Below are 12,062 nucleotides of genomic sequence, written 5' to 3' on the forward strand. Positions count from 1 at the left end.
GATTGCAGGAAATACACCAACATGCCCAGTCTGGCAGATGGGCTGGGGTGTGCTGTGAACTGAAGCATGCATCATATGCTAATATTCTACTCTCTAGAGATACCCTCTCTTTCCTACCTTTACATTAATCGAACAGTGAATTCAATTAGCACAACAAGGCCAATTTTATTTCCAATTTTCCTAAGTTAAAGCAATTTAGAAGGCAATCGAGAGTGACTGTAATTCTGTTTCTTTAATGACCAGTTCATGGCCAGAAATCCTGTCCTTGAATAACTTCTCTGTCTTTGACTGTCTCATTGACTATCTGCAGTCCTTGTCCACATTCCATCGGGACTGTGGAAAGTTCCAGTTTTACTGCCATTCTAATGATGTCATAGAGCATACATCTCCTATGGTTACTTGTCTCTAGAGTGTTGGGATAAACTGGTAGAGTATCAAAATTTGAGAATATTTCAATATATTTTAAATATTTGGAATGCATTTGAAATATTTTCATGGAAATATTTCTCTGTCTACTCCCCCCCCCCCATTTCAGTCTGTTTTTCATTTAATCATAGGGACCTTTTGATGTTCAATGGACTCTATCCCAAATTCCTGAGCTTGAAGTTGTATAACTGATCCTATCGCCAGGTAAGTGGCTTAGTATAATAGACACTGCTACTTTGGTACAGATTGAACATTATGGACAGATTTTTCATATCACTTTTAAAACATTGCTTTCTAGTGGAGTTAGCTCTCACCTTTTGTCAGGATTCATTAAGTGCTAAAATATCAAATAATTTATACATATGTGTCATCCAGCTCTGGCTCTTATGGGTATCCTTAGTAAATATCAGAAATAGAAAAAAAATCAGAAAAATACATTTCATAAATTTCAAAACTTTTCTTAGTGTTTCATGTATCTATATTTATAATGTATATACTATAACAAATATAGTATAGCAAATGTCAGTTAAGAAAACAGAAGGGGCTAAATTAAATAATTTTACAATTTAATGCTACATCAGTTGAGAGTCTAATATAAAACTCATCTAAATAGCATATTCCTATGATGTATAAGACCAGACATAAATAAATTAGATCATTCTTCCATTCAATCATTTTTGCTTGTTTTCTTTTCTTCCTTCATTTATAGTCTTATTTACTGAAAATCCAAAGTACATAATTTAAAACAATATATTAAGAACAATATAAAATATATGACCAACAAACTAAGGTACAAAATCTGAAAATAATGCATTAAAATAGTATATTTGCAAGAGATATAACAGAGTGAAATTGCTAAATTGGCTAAGAATGAAATAAAGTGTAGTAGGTAAAAGGGAAAATGTAATGAAAACAGACCTAATTCCACAGATGTTAAATAATTTCATCCCCTGGTATAAAAATGTCCTCCTTGGCCATTCCACTTTAGACCGTGAGAGTTTTGCTGTCTTTATTAGTCAGGACATTCCACCAGGTGTGGCCACAGCAATGAATGCCTGGCTATGGACAGCTGTCAGTCTTACCTGCCTTTATCAGAAGATATTAATTACTGTCAGAGACGGAGGATTATGATGAATGGCTTTGAGAGATAGGGCTTTTATTTCTGCTGTGGCATCCCAGCTGCAGAACTGTTCCCCACACATGTTCATCTGGCACTGATTGTAGCTTTTGGTGCCAGATTAAAAATTGTTCATTCAGACTTTCCTTCATTTTGTTTTGTAGCTCCCCCCTTCCTTTGTGCGATATGTGATAGTTTTATTGAGGATGGGTGGATAACTATTACATTGATTATTGCTTGAATAGTTGTTGATTTTATCTGGAAATTGTCCTAGAAGGCTTTGGCTGTTTACAATAAATAAATGAATATATAGGGTAGCTAATTCATGATGTACATTTTAAGAGGTAAATAATTTCAAGAGATACTATTTACAAATTGGAAAGCTTTCTCTAAATAATTTACTGTCATACTATGTATTCCGCTCTTTGCAGTACACAACCTTCTATATAGTGCTTTTAATGTACTTTGTGGGATTGTTATAAATTAGAATAACTCTTTGAAGTTAAGTGTACCTAGCCACTGGATGCTGGTTTAACCTGTGTCAGAGATGTATTGTTTTTAATATGACAGAACTTCAGTTCTGACTGAGGCCTCTACAGTGCATTTTAATAAAAAGGAAATAAATAACATCCAGGAATAGTCTATGACATCATTCATTATGATATGATTGTAATGGAATTTGGCACCTCTCAGTGATCTAGACTTCTTCCCTAATGATCACTGGAATGTTCCGTAGAAATGTGATTCTTTGTCCCATTACAACTGTAAAAATCAATCTGTCATACAACACTTTTATTAATGAAGAAAAACAATACCACTTCATTTGAGCAGAGTTCTTGATCTGATAGAGAATAATTTTATGGACAACATACTGGGAGCTGAGATTATGAGGTTTGCTGATAATATATAAATTTTCGGTAATATAAAAAAAGCAGACTTCTGCAACTTCCATGTGATTTATTTTATGGGCAGGATGTAGGTTATGAGGCTACTAGCTAATGAGGAATGAAGTTAACAAGGGACAAAAAGTAACAAGGGACATAGAGTACTAACAGGGGTATAATGGAAAGTCATAAAAGCATAGATTTCAACTTTTGTATTTCCTTGTCCTAGTCAGAAGAGTTTCCCTCCCAAGCCCATAAAAATCACATATCTTCACTACCTTGCTGTAACCTTTCATGCCCACCCATATGATATATTCCTTAATCCAGCGGTCCGCAAGCTTTCGCTTGCTGCGGACTGCTGCGGCGTAGTGGAAGGAGAGGGCGGCCCGGGGGCCCGCGCACGTGCGGCAGCCCCAGCGCAAATGCGCATGCACCCGGCGGTGGCGCAAATGCACGTGCGCGGCAGTCCGCACATGCGCGTTTGCGCCGCTGGCATGCCGGTGGCCGCAGCTCTCCCCCCCGGCCCCTCCGGGCCGCGAGCAAATCGGCCGCTAAAGCGGCCGATCAGCTTGCGGCTCAGCAAGCTTCTCTTCCCTCCCCTCCCAAAGCGAGAAGCTTGCCGGGCCGCGAGCTAATCGGCCGCTTTGGCAGCCGATTTGCTTGCGGCCTGGCGAGCTTCTCGCTTTGGGGGGGGAGGGAAGAAGGAGCCACGGCCCGGGGGTTGGGGACCACTGCCTTAATCTACCCAACATATCTTCATTTCATCTATTCAGACTCCCTTGCCTCCTACTTAAGGGATGGGAGACTAAGGCATCTGTAGCTCTACTGAAGTTCTGACATGCTAAAGGGATTAATGCTAATAATGCTAATAATGCTAATAATGCTAATGCTAATGCTAATGCTAATGCTAATGCTAATGCTAATGCTAATGCTAATGATAACGATAACGATAACGATAACGATAACGATAACGATAACGATAACGATAACGATAACGATAACGATAACGATAACGATAACGACAACAACAACAATAACAATAACAATAACAATAACAATAATAAAGGTCTATTTGTTTTGGTTCTGGTGTATTACTGTAATAGTGAATGAAAAGGAATATGTACAAGATTGCTTTTTTCCTCTCTCCATAAACTAGGGGTAGTATTTGCTTATTAAACTTAAAGCTATTTGCTTTACTGAAAGCTATTTACATTGCAGGATGCGCAGCCTATGAACTACATTTAATAAACAAATATTTTTCATCTTGTTCTTGCAAAGGGACTTAAATCGTATTCTTGGTAATACACAATTGACTGTTTATGCACTGGGAACTTCACTGCCCCAGCTCCCATGCAGGAGCACAAATCGGAGATGGATGAGGTGCACCAGGCCAAACGCTCCCCTGTATGGGTGCAGGAAGAGGTGGGGCAATCTGCCACGACTAAAACTACAGCCTGCAGCCCAGCATGAAGCCTCCAGTGTGTAAATGGACAATTGTCTTTTAATGTACTTAAATATGAAGGTGACTGATCAACTAGGCATTCTCAAAATAGGTATTATTTCAATTAATTGTCTGCCCCTCTCTAACAATGAATACAAATAAACATGGTTGTGCTTATATACATATATATATATATATAAAAGAAGAGATAAGAAATGTTTATTTGTATTCATTGTGAAATTGTTTAATATAGCCCGGGATAGGTTCTGTTTTCTGTTGCAATAATTTTGAACCGTCCCCTTTTTTTTCGTGTTGCCCCTCTCTAACAACAGGCTCAGAGTGGCCAGCCTTCCCTAAAAACCCATACATGATAAATGTAAAAACCAGTAAAAATAACTATTAAATTTATAAAACTTCTGATTCAGAAGGGGAAGGAGGTGGAGAGGAGGGGAGGGGAGGGGAGGGAGCCCTTCCTGATGCCAATGTGCATTTGTATTTGTATCAGCCATATAGAAGTGCTGTTTTGCCTGTCCTATGGAACTCTGACAGCTCTGATAGGGCCTGTGTCTTGGCCACCAACTTATTCAGAATGGAGATAAAAACAGATTTTTCCTTCAAAAATATCAGTACTCTCATAGAATAATTATTCAGGGCCTAGTCTGCACACAAGGATAATGCACTTTCAATGTGCTTTGGCAGCTGGATTTTCCTGTGCAAAACAGGAAAATCTACTTCTAAAGTGCATTGAAAGTGCATTATCTATTGTGTGCAGACTGGGCCCAGGAGATAATCTTTTTAAAAAGAAAAAAAGCAGCCCCTGAAATTACTGTGGGTGCAGTCCAAGTGACTGGGAGACAACTGGAGAGCTTCAATGTGAATAAATTACCAAGCCCCCCCCCCCCAATGGCTGGCAGGCTCAGCTATGGGTATTTGAGGTAATGGAACTGTGGTTGTGGATCACTGGTTTCTTTTTGCTTGACAGAGGGATCTATATATGCAGAAGAAGAGGAAATAGAATGCTGTGATAGTAGAGTGGAAAAAATTGCCTCGAAATCTTTGTACAAGTTTGCCCCTTCTTGCCCTGGGAATAAGGTCCAAAGGATACAATCCATTGGGCACAAAAATAGGATCTGGGTGCTCAGCCCGGCTCGTTGTCATATATGGAATTGTTGTAACTTACTTTAAAAGCATTCTGTTGCTCTGGTGGATTCAAACACTGTAGAGGAGAGGAGAAGGGTCTTCAGGCTTCACTCCCACACTGTTTTTGACAGTGAAAACGGCCAGTGGAGGGATCTGTTTGTCTCTTCCTCAGGCTTCACTTGTCCTGGGAGGGACAGGCAATGGCTAAAAGGTGGAGAAAAATAACAACAAAGATTGCTACAAGGCTATATATTCGAAAAATAGGCAATAAAATACACCTTTGAGTATAACAAAGTGTGCAGAGAGGGATAAATTTTAGTGGCTTTGTTTGTACTCTGTTTAAATTTGAAAGGTTGGCAGGATATCCAGGGTAGTCAGGCAGGACAGCTGATGATGCAAGAACACAGAGCCCTGAAAAGAGAGCAAATGAGACCCTGGTTATGGTACCATGCATAAACCAGTGTTATCACATAAGAAAATTATTCAGTCCTTCTCAAAATGAGATTTCAGAGAGGAAAGTGATTTTCTGAACTCCTCGTCGACAGATCTCACATTCACTGAACTGAGGATGAACAAAGATAATTTCAGTACTCATAGGAGTAATTTATTATGTCTAGTTCTAACTCACATTTAAATGTATGTTTTCTTAAACAGCTTCATCACCAGTAATAAACACTTTGCAGGTATACACATTATAAATGCACATTTTTAAAAAGTTAAGTAAAGAAGAAAAATGATAAATGGACATTTATTCATTTTTATGTTGCTGCAACCGTAAAAAGTTGCATTTAAAATTTAATTATTTAACTAGGGCAGATGAATAAAGATGTAAAATAAGCATGCACAGGGAAACATAATGCATCATGCAGGTATTTATAGCTTACTGACACTAACAGAATTTTTAATAAAGATTAATGGTCCTTGTTTCTTACATATGTAGATTGTAAAATAAATAAATATATTCAGAGCTCAGTCCAGGGTTATTGTGAATAATGTAGCAGCAGCCTAATAGATAATAGATCCTCAACAAACAGAACTGTAATTGTCTCGAACAGTTCCATTGGTCATAGTAAAACTAATGTGTAGCATTTGCATTGCAGTCTTTTTTCTTCTATAATCTTCTATGACAATTCCCTTATTCTTGTCTGTAAACTTAGGAACACTGTGATTAATTGCATAAAGCCTTGTGGAGCAGGCTTATTCTTCAGTTATACCCATTTGGACAGGACATCTAAATAGACTGGAGAAGGAGAAGGATAGCAACAGCATTACATCCAAGGCAAGCCATTGCTGTAAAAAGAGACAAAACTGTATGAATTTATGAAGCTGCCATAATGAATGAGTCTGTTGGTCCATCAAGACCAATATTGTTTTCCCAGACTGCCGGCAGCAACTCTCCAGGGTCTCAGGCAGAGAGACTGGTATATCTTTCATATCACCTATTACCAAATTGTTTTATCTAAAGACTAGGCTTCAAAGCCCATCCATAAGGATGGGCTTTGAAGGGGGCGGGGCAGCCCCCAGCCCCCTGCCCCCCTTCCCTGCCAAAGCCCCCCTAGCCGCCCCCCTCCCCTGCAAGTCCCCAGCTTCACCGTGGGCCTCGGAGCAAGCCTGCCGCATCTGTGACATGGCAGGCCTGCTCCGAGGCCCGCGGCAAAGCCTGTCAATGACAACTGGAACTGTTAACTTGAAACTTTGATAAAGAGAGTTTGATATCTGGTAGCCAGCCTCTTGTGGCGCAGAGTGGTAAGGCAGCTGTCTGAAAGCTTTGCCCATGAGGCTGGGAGTTCAATCCCAGCAGCCGGCTCAAGGTTGACTCAGCCTTCCATCCTTCCGAGGTCGGTAAAATGAGTACCCAGCTTGCTGGGGGGTAAACGGTAATGACTGGGGACGGCACTGGCAAACCACCCCGTATTGAGTCTGCCATGAAAACGCTAGAGGGCGTCACCCCAAGGGTCAGACATGACTCGGTGCTTGCACAGGGGATACCTTTACCTTTACCTTTGGCCAGCACCATTTATTACTCTTTACTTTTAGCATCAAAATATCTTTAAGGTCTTTAATTCTTGTGTTACCAAAAGTTACCCCAATATTCAAACATACCTATTTCTGTTGGGAGAAAAAGACACAACAAAGGTAAATGTCTTATGACCATATATCCTTTGGGTCACTCAAATGCTGATTCTATGATTCTATGCTGATTCTATGCAGTTTGCCTTCAGAAATTATGACTTCTGCTGAGACAATGATAACAGCATTTGTTTTGATGATTTCATGAAATGCAGAACAATCACCCAATGCTATCATTGCAGCCTCAGCCATAGTCACGTTTCTGATGGCCAACTAAATGTACTCAATTTCTGAATTTCATTTTGTTCTGTGATGAAGGCTGTTACCGTACCAATTCTTGCCAAAAACGTACAGGACTGATACCATTTAGTGCTTGGCCTGTTTGTTCATGTTACCCATTTTGTACTCTGAAAAAATTCTACTAGTGACACAAAGATCAAGTATGAAAGTAATATATGAAATACTTGACCTCTAGTTTGGAATATATGAAACTCTTGATTTCTGGATTGGTACTTCCCTCACCCCACTCCAACTTTTTCATTCTTCTGTGATGAATAGAAGGAAAGGAGGATTCAATTTCATCATGTGAACATGTTTCCCTCTTCCTTCCACAAGTCTTTCATTAAGTACAAAGAGCAACCTGGATCACTGCACTATTGTTAATTTCTCCATATCCACCCCCAGCAGTTGCTGCTGACCATGGTAGATTAACTAGATTTAGATAACACAGTCATGGTCCTTTTCAAATGGGATTTTGCCTTGGAGTTTTCACCCAATGTGAAACTTGAGTAGACCTTTTCTCTTCCTCTCTCATCTCATATATCATATCTTATCACTTTATGACTTTGATTAGTCTTCTTCAGTGAAAGAGAATATTGGTTCTAACCTAGGGTATGTCTAAAGGAAGCTGTAATATGATGACAGCATTTTTATTTAATTATTTAATTATGATACTGTTTTGCAGTGTTCAAGGAATAAGAGGAAGGCTAAAGCAAGAATACTTTATTTGGTACTAAAGCAGCAGAAATTAGTCCTTATTGATATTAAAGATGGTTATATTTGCTTACTTTGTCACAAGAAAATAGAATGGATCAGAATTTGCTTCTCAAAATCCCTGGGAATCCAGCTGCTCTAGCAGAACCTGAGGATGTGAACCACAGTGCACCCACCAAGACAGCAGACACATTAAACACTTCCCTCAAGATCTGTTTAGAAGAAATAATGGACAAATTGCTTTTGAAACCAAACTCTGGGAGATTCCAGATTCCAAAGAAGATACAAATATGTCCAAAAAAGAGTTCTGATATACAGATACAGCATGGTGATAAAAAAGGTAAGATATCTATTTGTATATCTCTCTCCTTTGTCCTGGCAACTTGGTGCCATTTTAAATGTATTTTACAACCTACACTATCTAAACTAACCCAATTTATGTTGGAAAATGCAAGATCTATAGTGTGCATGGTTGAACAGAATAGGGTCCTGCAAGGGTGTCAGAGGAAATGCATAGTATATTTAGATCAGGAACTTCCTGGTTGGCTCAGCTGGAGACTTCTGGTTCCTTTGAATATACTTCCTCTCTGCTTGCTGCAGAAACAGCAGAATGAATGCTGTGCATAATCAGTTTTTCACAGGTTGTTTCAGGGCCAAATTATTTTATGTCATTTACTAGGTTTCAAAGCGTGTTCATAAAAATGGACTATGAAAGTGGGGGTGGGGAAGCCATCCCTCCCCTCACCCCCTGAAGGACGCCGCAGTTGGCCCTGGGCCTGCAGAGGGGCCCCGCAGTCTTCGCAAGGTGGCAGGGGTGCTCCATGGGCCCGGGGAAGGTCTACCCACATACCTCCCCCGCCACTAACGGTGTGGATAGGGCTGGACCCATGGAGCGCACCCGCCACCTGTGCAATGTAAAATGCAGCTGGCTGTAGCCGGGGGGGGGGGGGAGTTCAGTGGAGGCACAGGGAGTCCTAGCAGCCTCAGGAGAGTTGGGGTGGAAGCTGGTAGGTGCTGGAGGGTGGGCGGGTTTGTTTGATGGCAGTGTAGAGAGCTGGGTGTGGGGCGTGCATGTCATAGCATGAAGCCAGGGGGGTTGGGCACGGCGATTGGGTGTGGGTGGGCGCAGCAAGGGAAGCAAAATAAAGACGGGCATCAACGGTCCTGGGAGGGCTCAGAAGGCAGTTTGCACCTCCCGAGTGGGCTGTGTGGACCCATCCATGGGGGCAGAGGCACTTACATTGCAGGTAGAGGCCAGGAGCTCCCCTTCAAGCACGGCCAGGTGTGAACCGCTTGGCAATGGTCCTGCTGGCTGCACGGCAAGTACTGATGGTGTGCAATGCTCCCTGGGGTGTGTGGGGTGTGGGCGGGTTGGGAGGCGCTTTGCAGCTCCCGACTGGTGCAAACTCTAGTCAGTTGTGTGATTGCCTTCCGATTAGCCCCTCACCGGAACATCTACAAGTCCCCCCCAGACTGAGAGGTCGAACCTACCAAGGGCTTATCAAAGTTGTTTGTTGAAATGCTGTTCTAGCTGAGAAGTTATTGTTATTTGTTATATTGATATCTGTTATATTATTATTGTTATATTGATATTGTTCCTTGTAAACTGCCAAGAGCCATAGGGAAGGGTGGTATAAAAATCTAAATAAATAAATAAAATTGAACTCAAAGGCATGTTTTCTGAAAAACATGGATTGGATCAGGAAAGGGGCAATGAGAATTCAGCAAACAAGTCAATGTAGATGTGGTTTAAATGTCCAGTAAATTAATTTTCACTGAATACCCTATGTACATTTGAATGAAATGCATGGTCATTTGGGTGTAATTTTCCATCTTGAATTCTTTTCCTTGTGTGTGGGAAGAGAACAGAAGGAGTTCTTTTCATATATTCATGTTGTTGAAATCTCCAGATTTTTCCTCTTACTGTCTTGCATCTTTGAAAACTATGACTTCATGCAGACGTTTCTTGTAAATCCTGTTCTAAAATCTTTCCACTGTTTGTTTCACATATCTGTGTGCATGTATGGAGGGGGATGCTATTGTAGCAAAATTGTTTGTACCACTATAGATGTGAAATGCTTGTGCTGCAATTGTGTTCATGTGTTCACATTCTCTTTTGAAAAACTGTATTTACTGGCTTCGGGTGCAAGTGATGTATACCTTTATTCAACAATTGCTAATTACTTTTAATTTTTCCTTTCTACTTTTGATAGGAAAAATGTGGCTCAGTGATCTACTTACCAACATTACATTTCTGAGTAGAACTATGGAACTGGAGAAGTTTAAAAACAGGACCTCCATTGGGTAATGTATCTCAGTGGCTGGAATAGCAGTTGTTGATTAATTGTACCCATTCAAAGCAGTCTTACATCTGACTACTCCTAGTGACATGATAGAACAGGGTATTATAATTTTATGTAACCAAATTTTTACAAAAAATAAATTAATTCCACTTAAATGAAACATCTCTAAACTTGAATGCAGTATTTTATTGCAATGCTTCAGGCATGGCATACTGTAATATATTTTTCACTCTAAATCAATTATAAACCTAATTAGTCAACTGATTCTGTAGTGAATTTTCACTCTCTTTTTACACTGCAATCTTAAGAGCACTTTCCTGGGAGCAAGGCCCAGTGAATCAAGTGAGATTTCCTTCTGAGTAGACTTATTTGTTCTTAGCCCACTCACCCCTTCAGGCCAGCAGGAATCCACATGCATGTGTATGCATTTGCTTTTAACCATAATCGCCATTCCAAACTGGTTTCAAAATTTTTGTCTATACAAACTCATATCTTTATTAACATCTACCACACATGGGCAATAAAACAGTTTTATAAAAGACCACACAAAGTTTCCGGTAACACTGACAGCCCAAACAATAGTTAAAACAACAGAAATAAGGGGCATTGTATGGCCTTGTTTGCCATCTGAAAGTCTTTGCGGGATCACTAACATTCAAGGCACAGGTCAAACAGGTAGCTGGCCAGGCATTTTTCCATCTCCGCCAGGCTGTCCTCTGAACACTTGGCCACAGTGATCCATGCAACGGTCATCTCCAGATTAGATTTCTGTAACTCGCTCAACACTGGCCTGCCGTTGGGCTTGATCCGGAAACTGCAACTGGTCCAAAATGCGGCTGCTAGGTTCCTCACGGCTACACCTTGGAGGGCACATATCCAGCTAGTGCTGAGGCAGCTGCATTGGCTACCGGTTATCTTCCGGATCAGGTTCAAAGTTTTGGTTTTGACCTTCAAGGCCATCCGTGGTCTGGGCCCAGTGTATATGAGGGACTGCCTATCGTCCTATGCCCCTCGCAGGGCCTTACGCTCTGTGGGGGCTAACCTATTGGTCATTCCCGGTCCCAAGGAAGCTCGCCTTGCCTCGACCAGGGCCAGGGCCTTTTCAGTCCTGGCCCCAACCTGGTGGAATGAGCTCCTGGAAGAGCTGTGGGCCCTGCGGGAATTGTCATCATTCCGCAGGGCCTGCAAGACAGAGCTCTTCTGCCAGGCTTTCAGTTGAGGCTGGGCAGCAAGAAGATCTAGCCCACCTCACAAATGTGATGGTTGCGTCTGGCATCTGTCCCCTTCCTTTCCTTTCTTAGTGGGTGTGGAATTGGGTTAGCTATATTGAATTTTGCCGCCATTCTTGTCTTAACTTTTGTATTAATTGTATTATGTTTTATTGTGCTTTTATTGTTTTAGAGGATTGGTTTTTATGTGACCCGCCTCAAGCCTCTGGGGGGAGGCAGGATATAAATTAAATAATAATAATAATAATAATAATAATAATAATAATAATAATAATAATAATAATAATAATAAGGCCTCTAATAGGGAAAGTCAGCTGAGGCCAGTACTGGAGAGTCCACCCACAAGGGATTCTTTTATTATTATTATTATTATTATTATTATTATTATTATTATTATTATTATTATTATTATTATTATTATTTCAATTTATTTCCTGCCACTCCCAAATGGCTCGTGGC

At 40.6% G+C, this 12,062-nt stretch overlaps 1 protein-coding gene across 5 annotated transcripts in view; it reads left to right on the plus strand.

Moving 5' to 3' along the window:
- The first annotated feature begins 385 nt into the window (after window positions 1-385).
- Window positions 386-12,062, plus strand: part of IQCM (IQ motif containing M) — a 144,758-nt gene continuing 133,081 nt past the window's right edge. For 4 of the 5 annotated variants that reach the window (XM_077301652.1, XM_077301653.1, XM_077301649.1 and 1 more), the window contains exons 1-5: window positions 386-426; window positions 558-630; window positions 6,166-6,287; window positions 8,157-8,411; window positions 10,285-10,375. In XM_077301652.1, the coding sequence (XP_077157767.1) occupies window positions 8,165-8,411; window positions 10,285-10,375 (338 nt within the window). In that variant the 5' untranslated portion in view covers window positions 386-426; window positions 558-630; window positions 6,166-6,287; window positions 8,157-8,164. Of the gene's footprint in view, window positions 427-557; window positions 631-2,312; window positions 2,435-6,165; window positions 6,288-8,156; window positions 8,412-10,284; window positions 10,376-12,062 lie in introns of those variants that run through there. The other variant, XM_077301650.1, reaches the window with a different exon arrangement.

This window comes from Paroedura picta, chromosome 10 (assembly GCF_049243985.1).
Source record: "Paroedura picta isolate Pp20150507F chromosome 10, Ppicta_v3.0, whole genome shotgun sequence".
NCBI lineage: Eukaryota > Metazoa > Chordata > Lepidosauria > Squamata > Gekkonidae > Paroedura > Paroedura picta.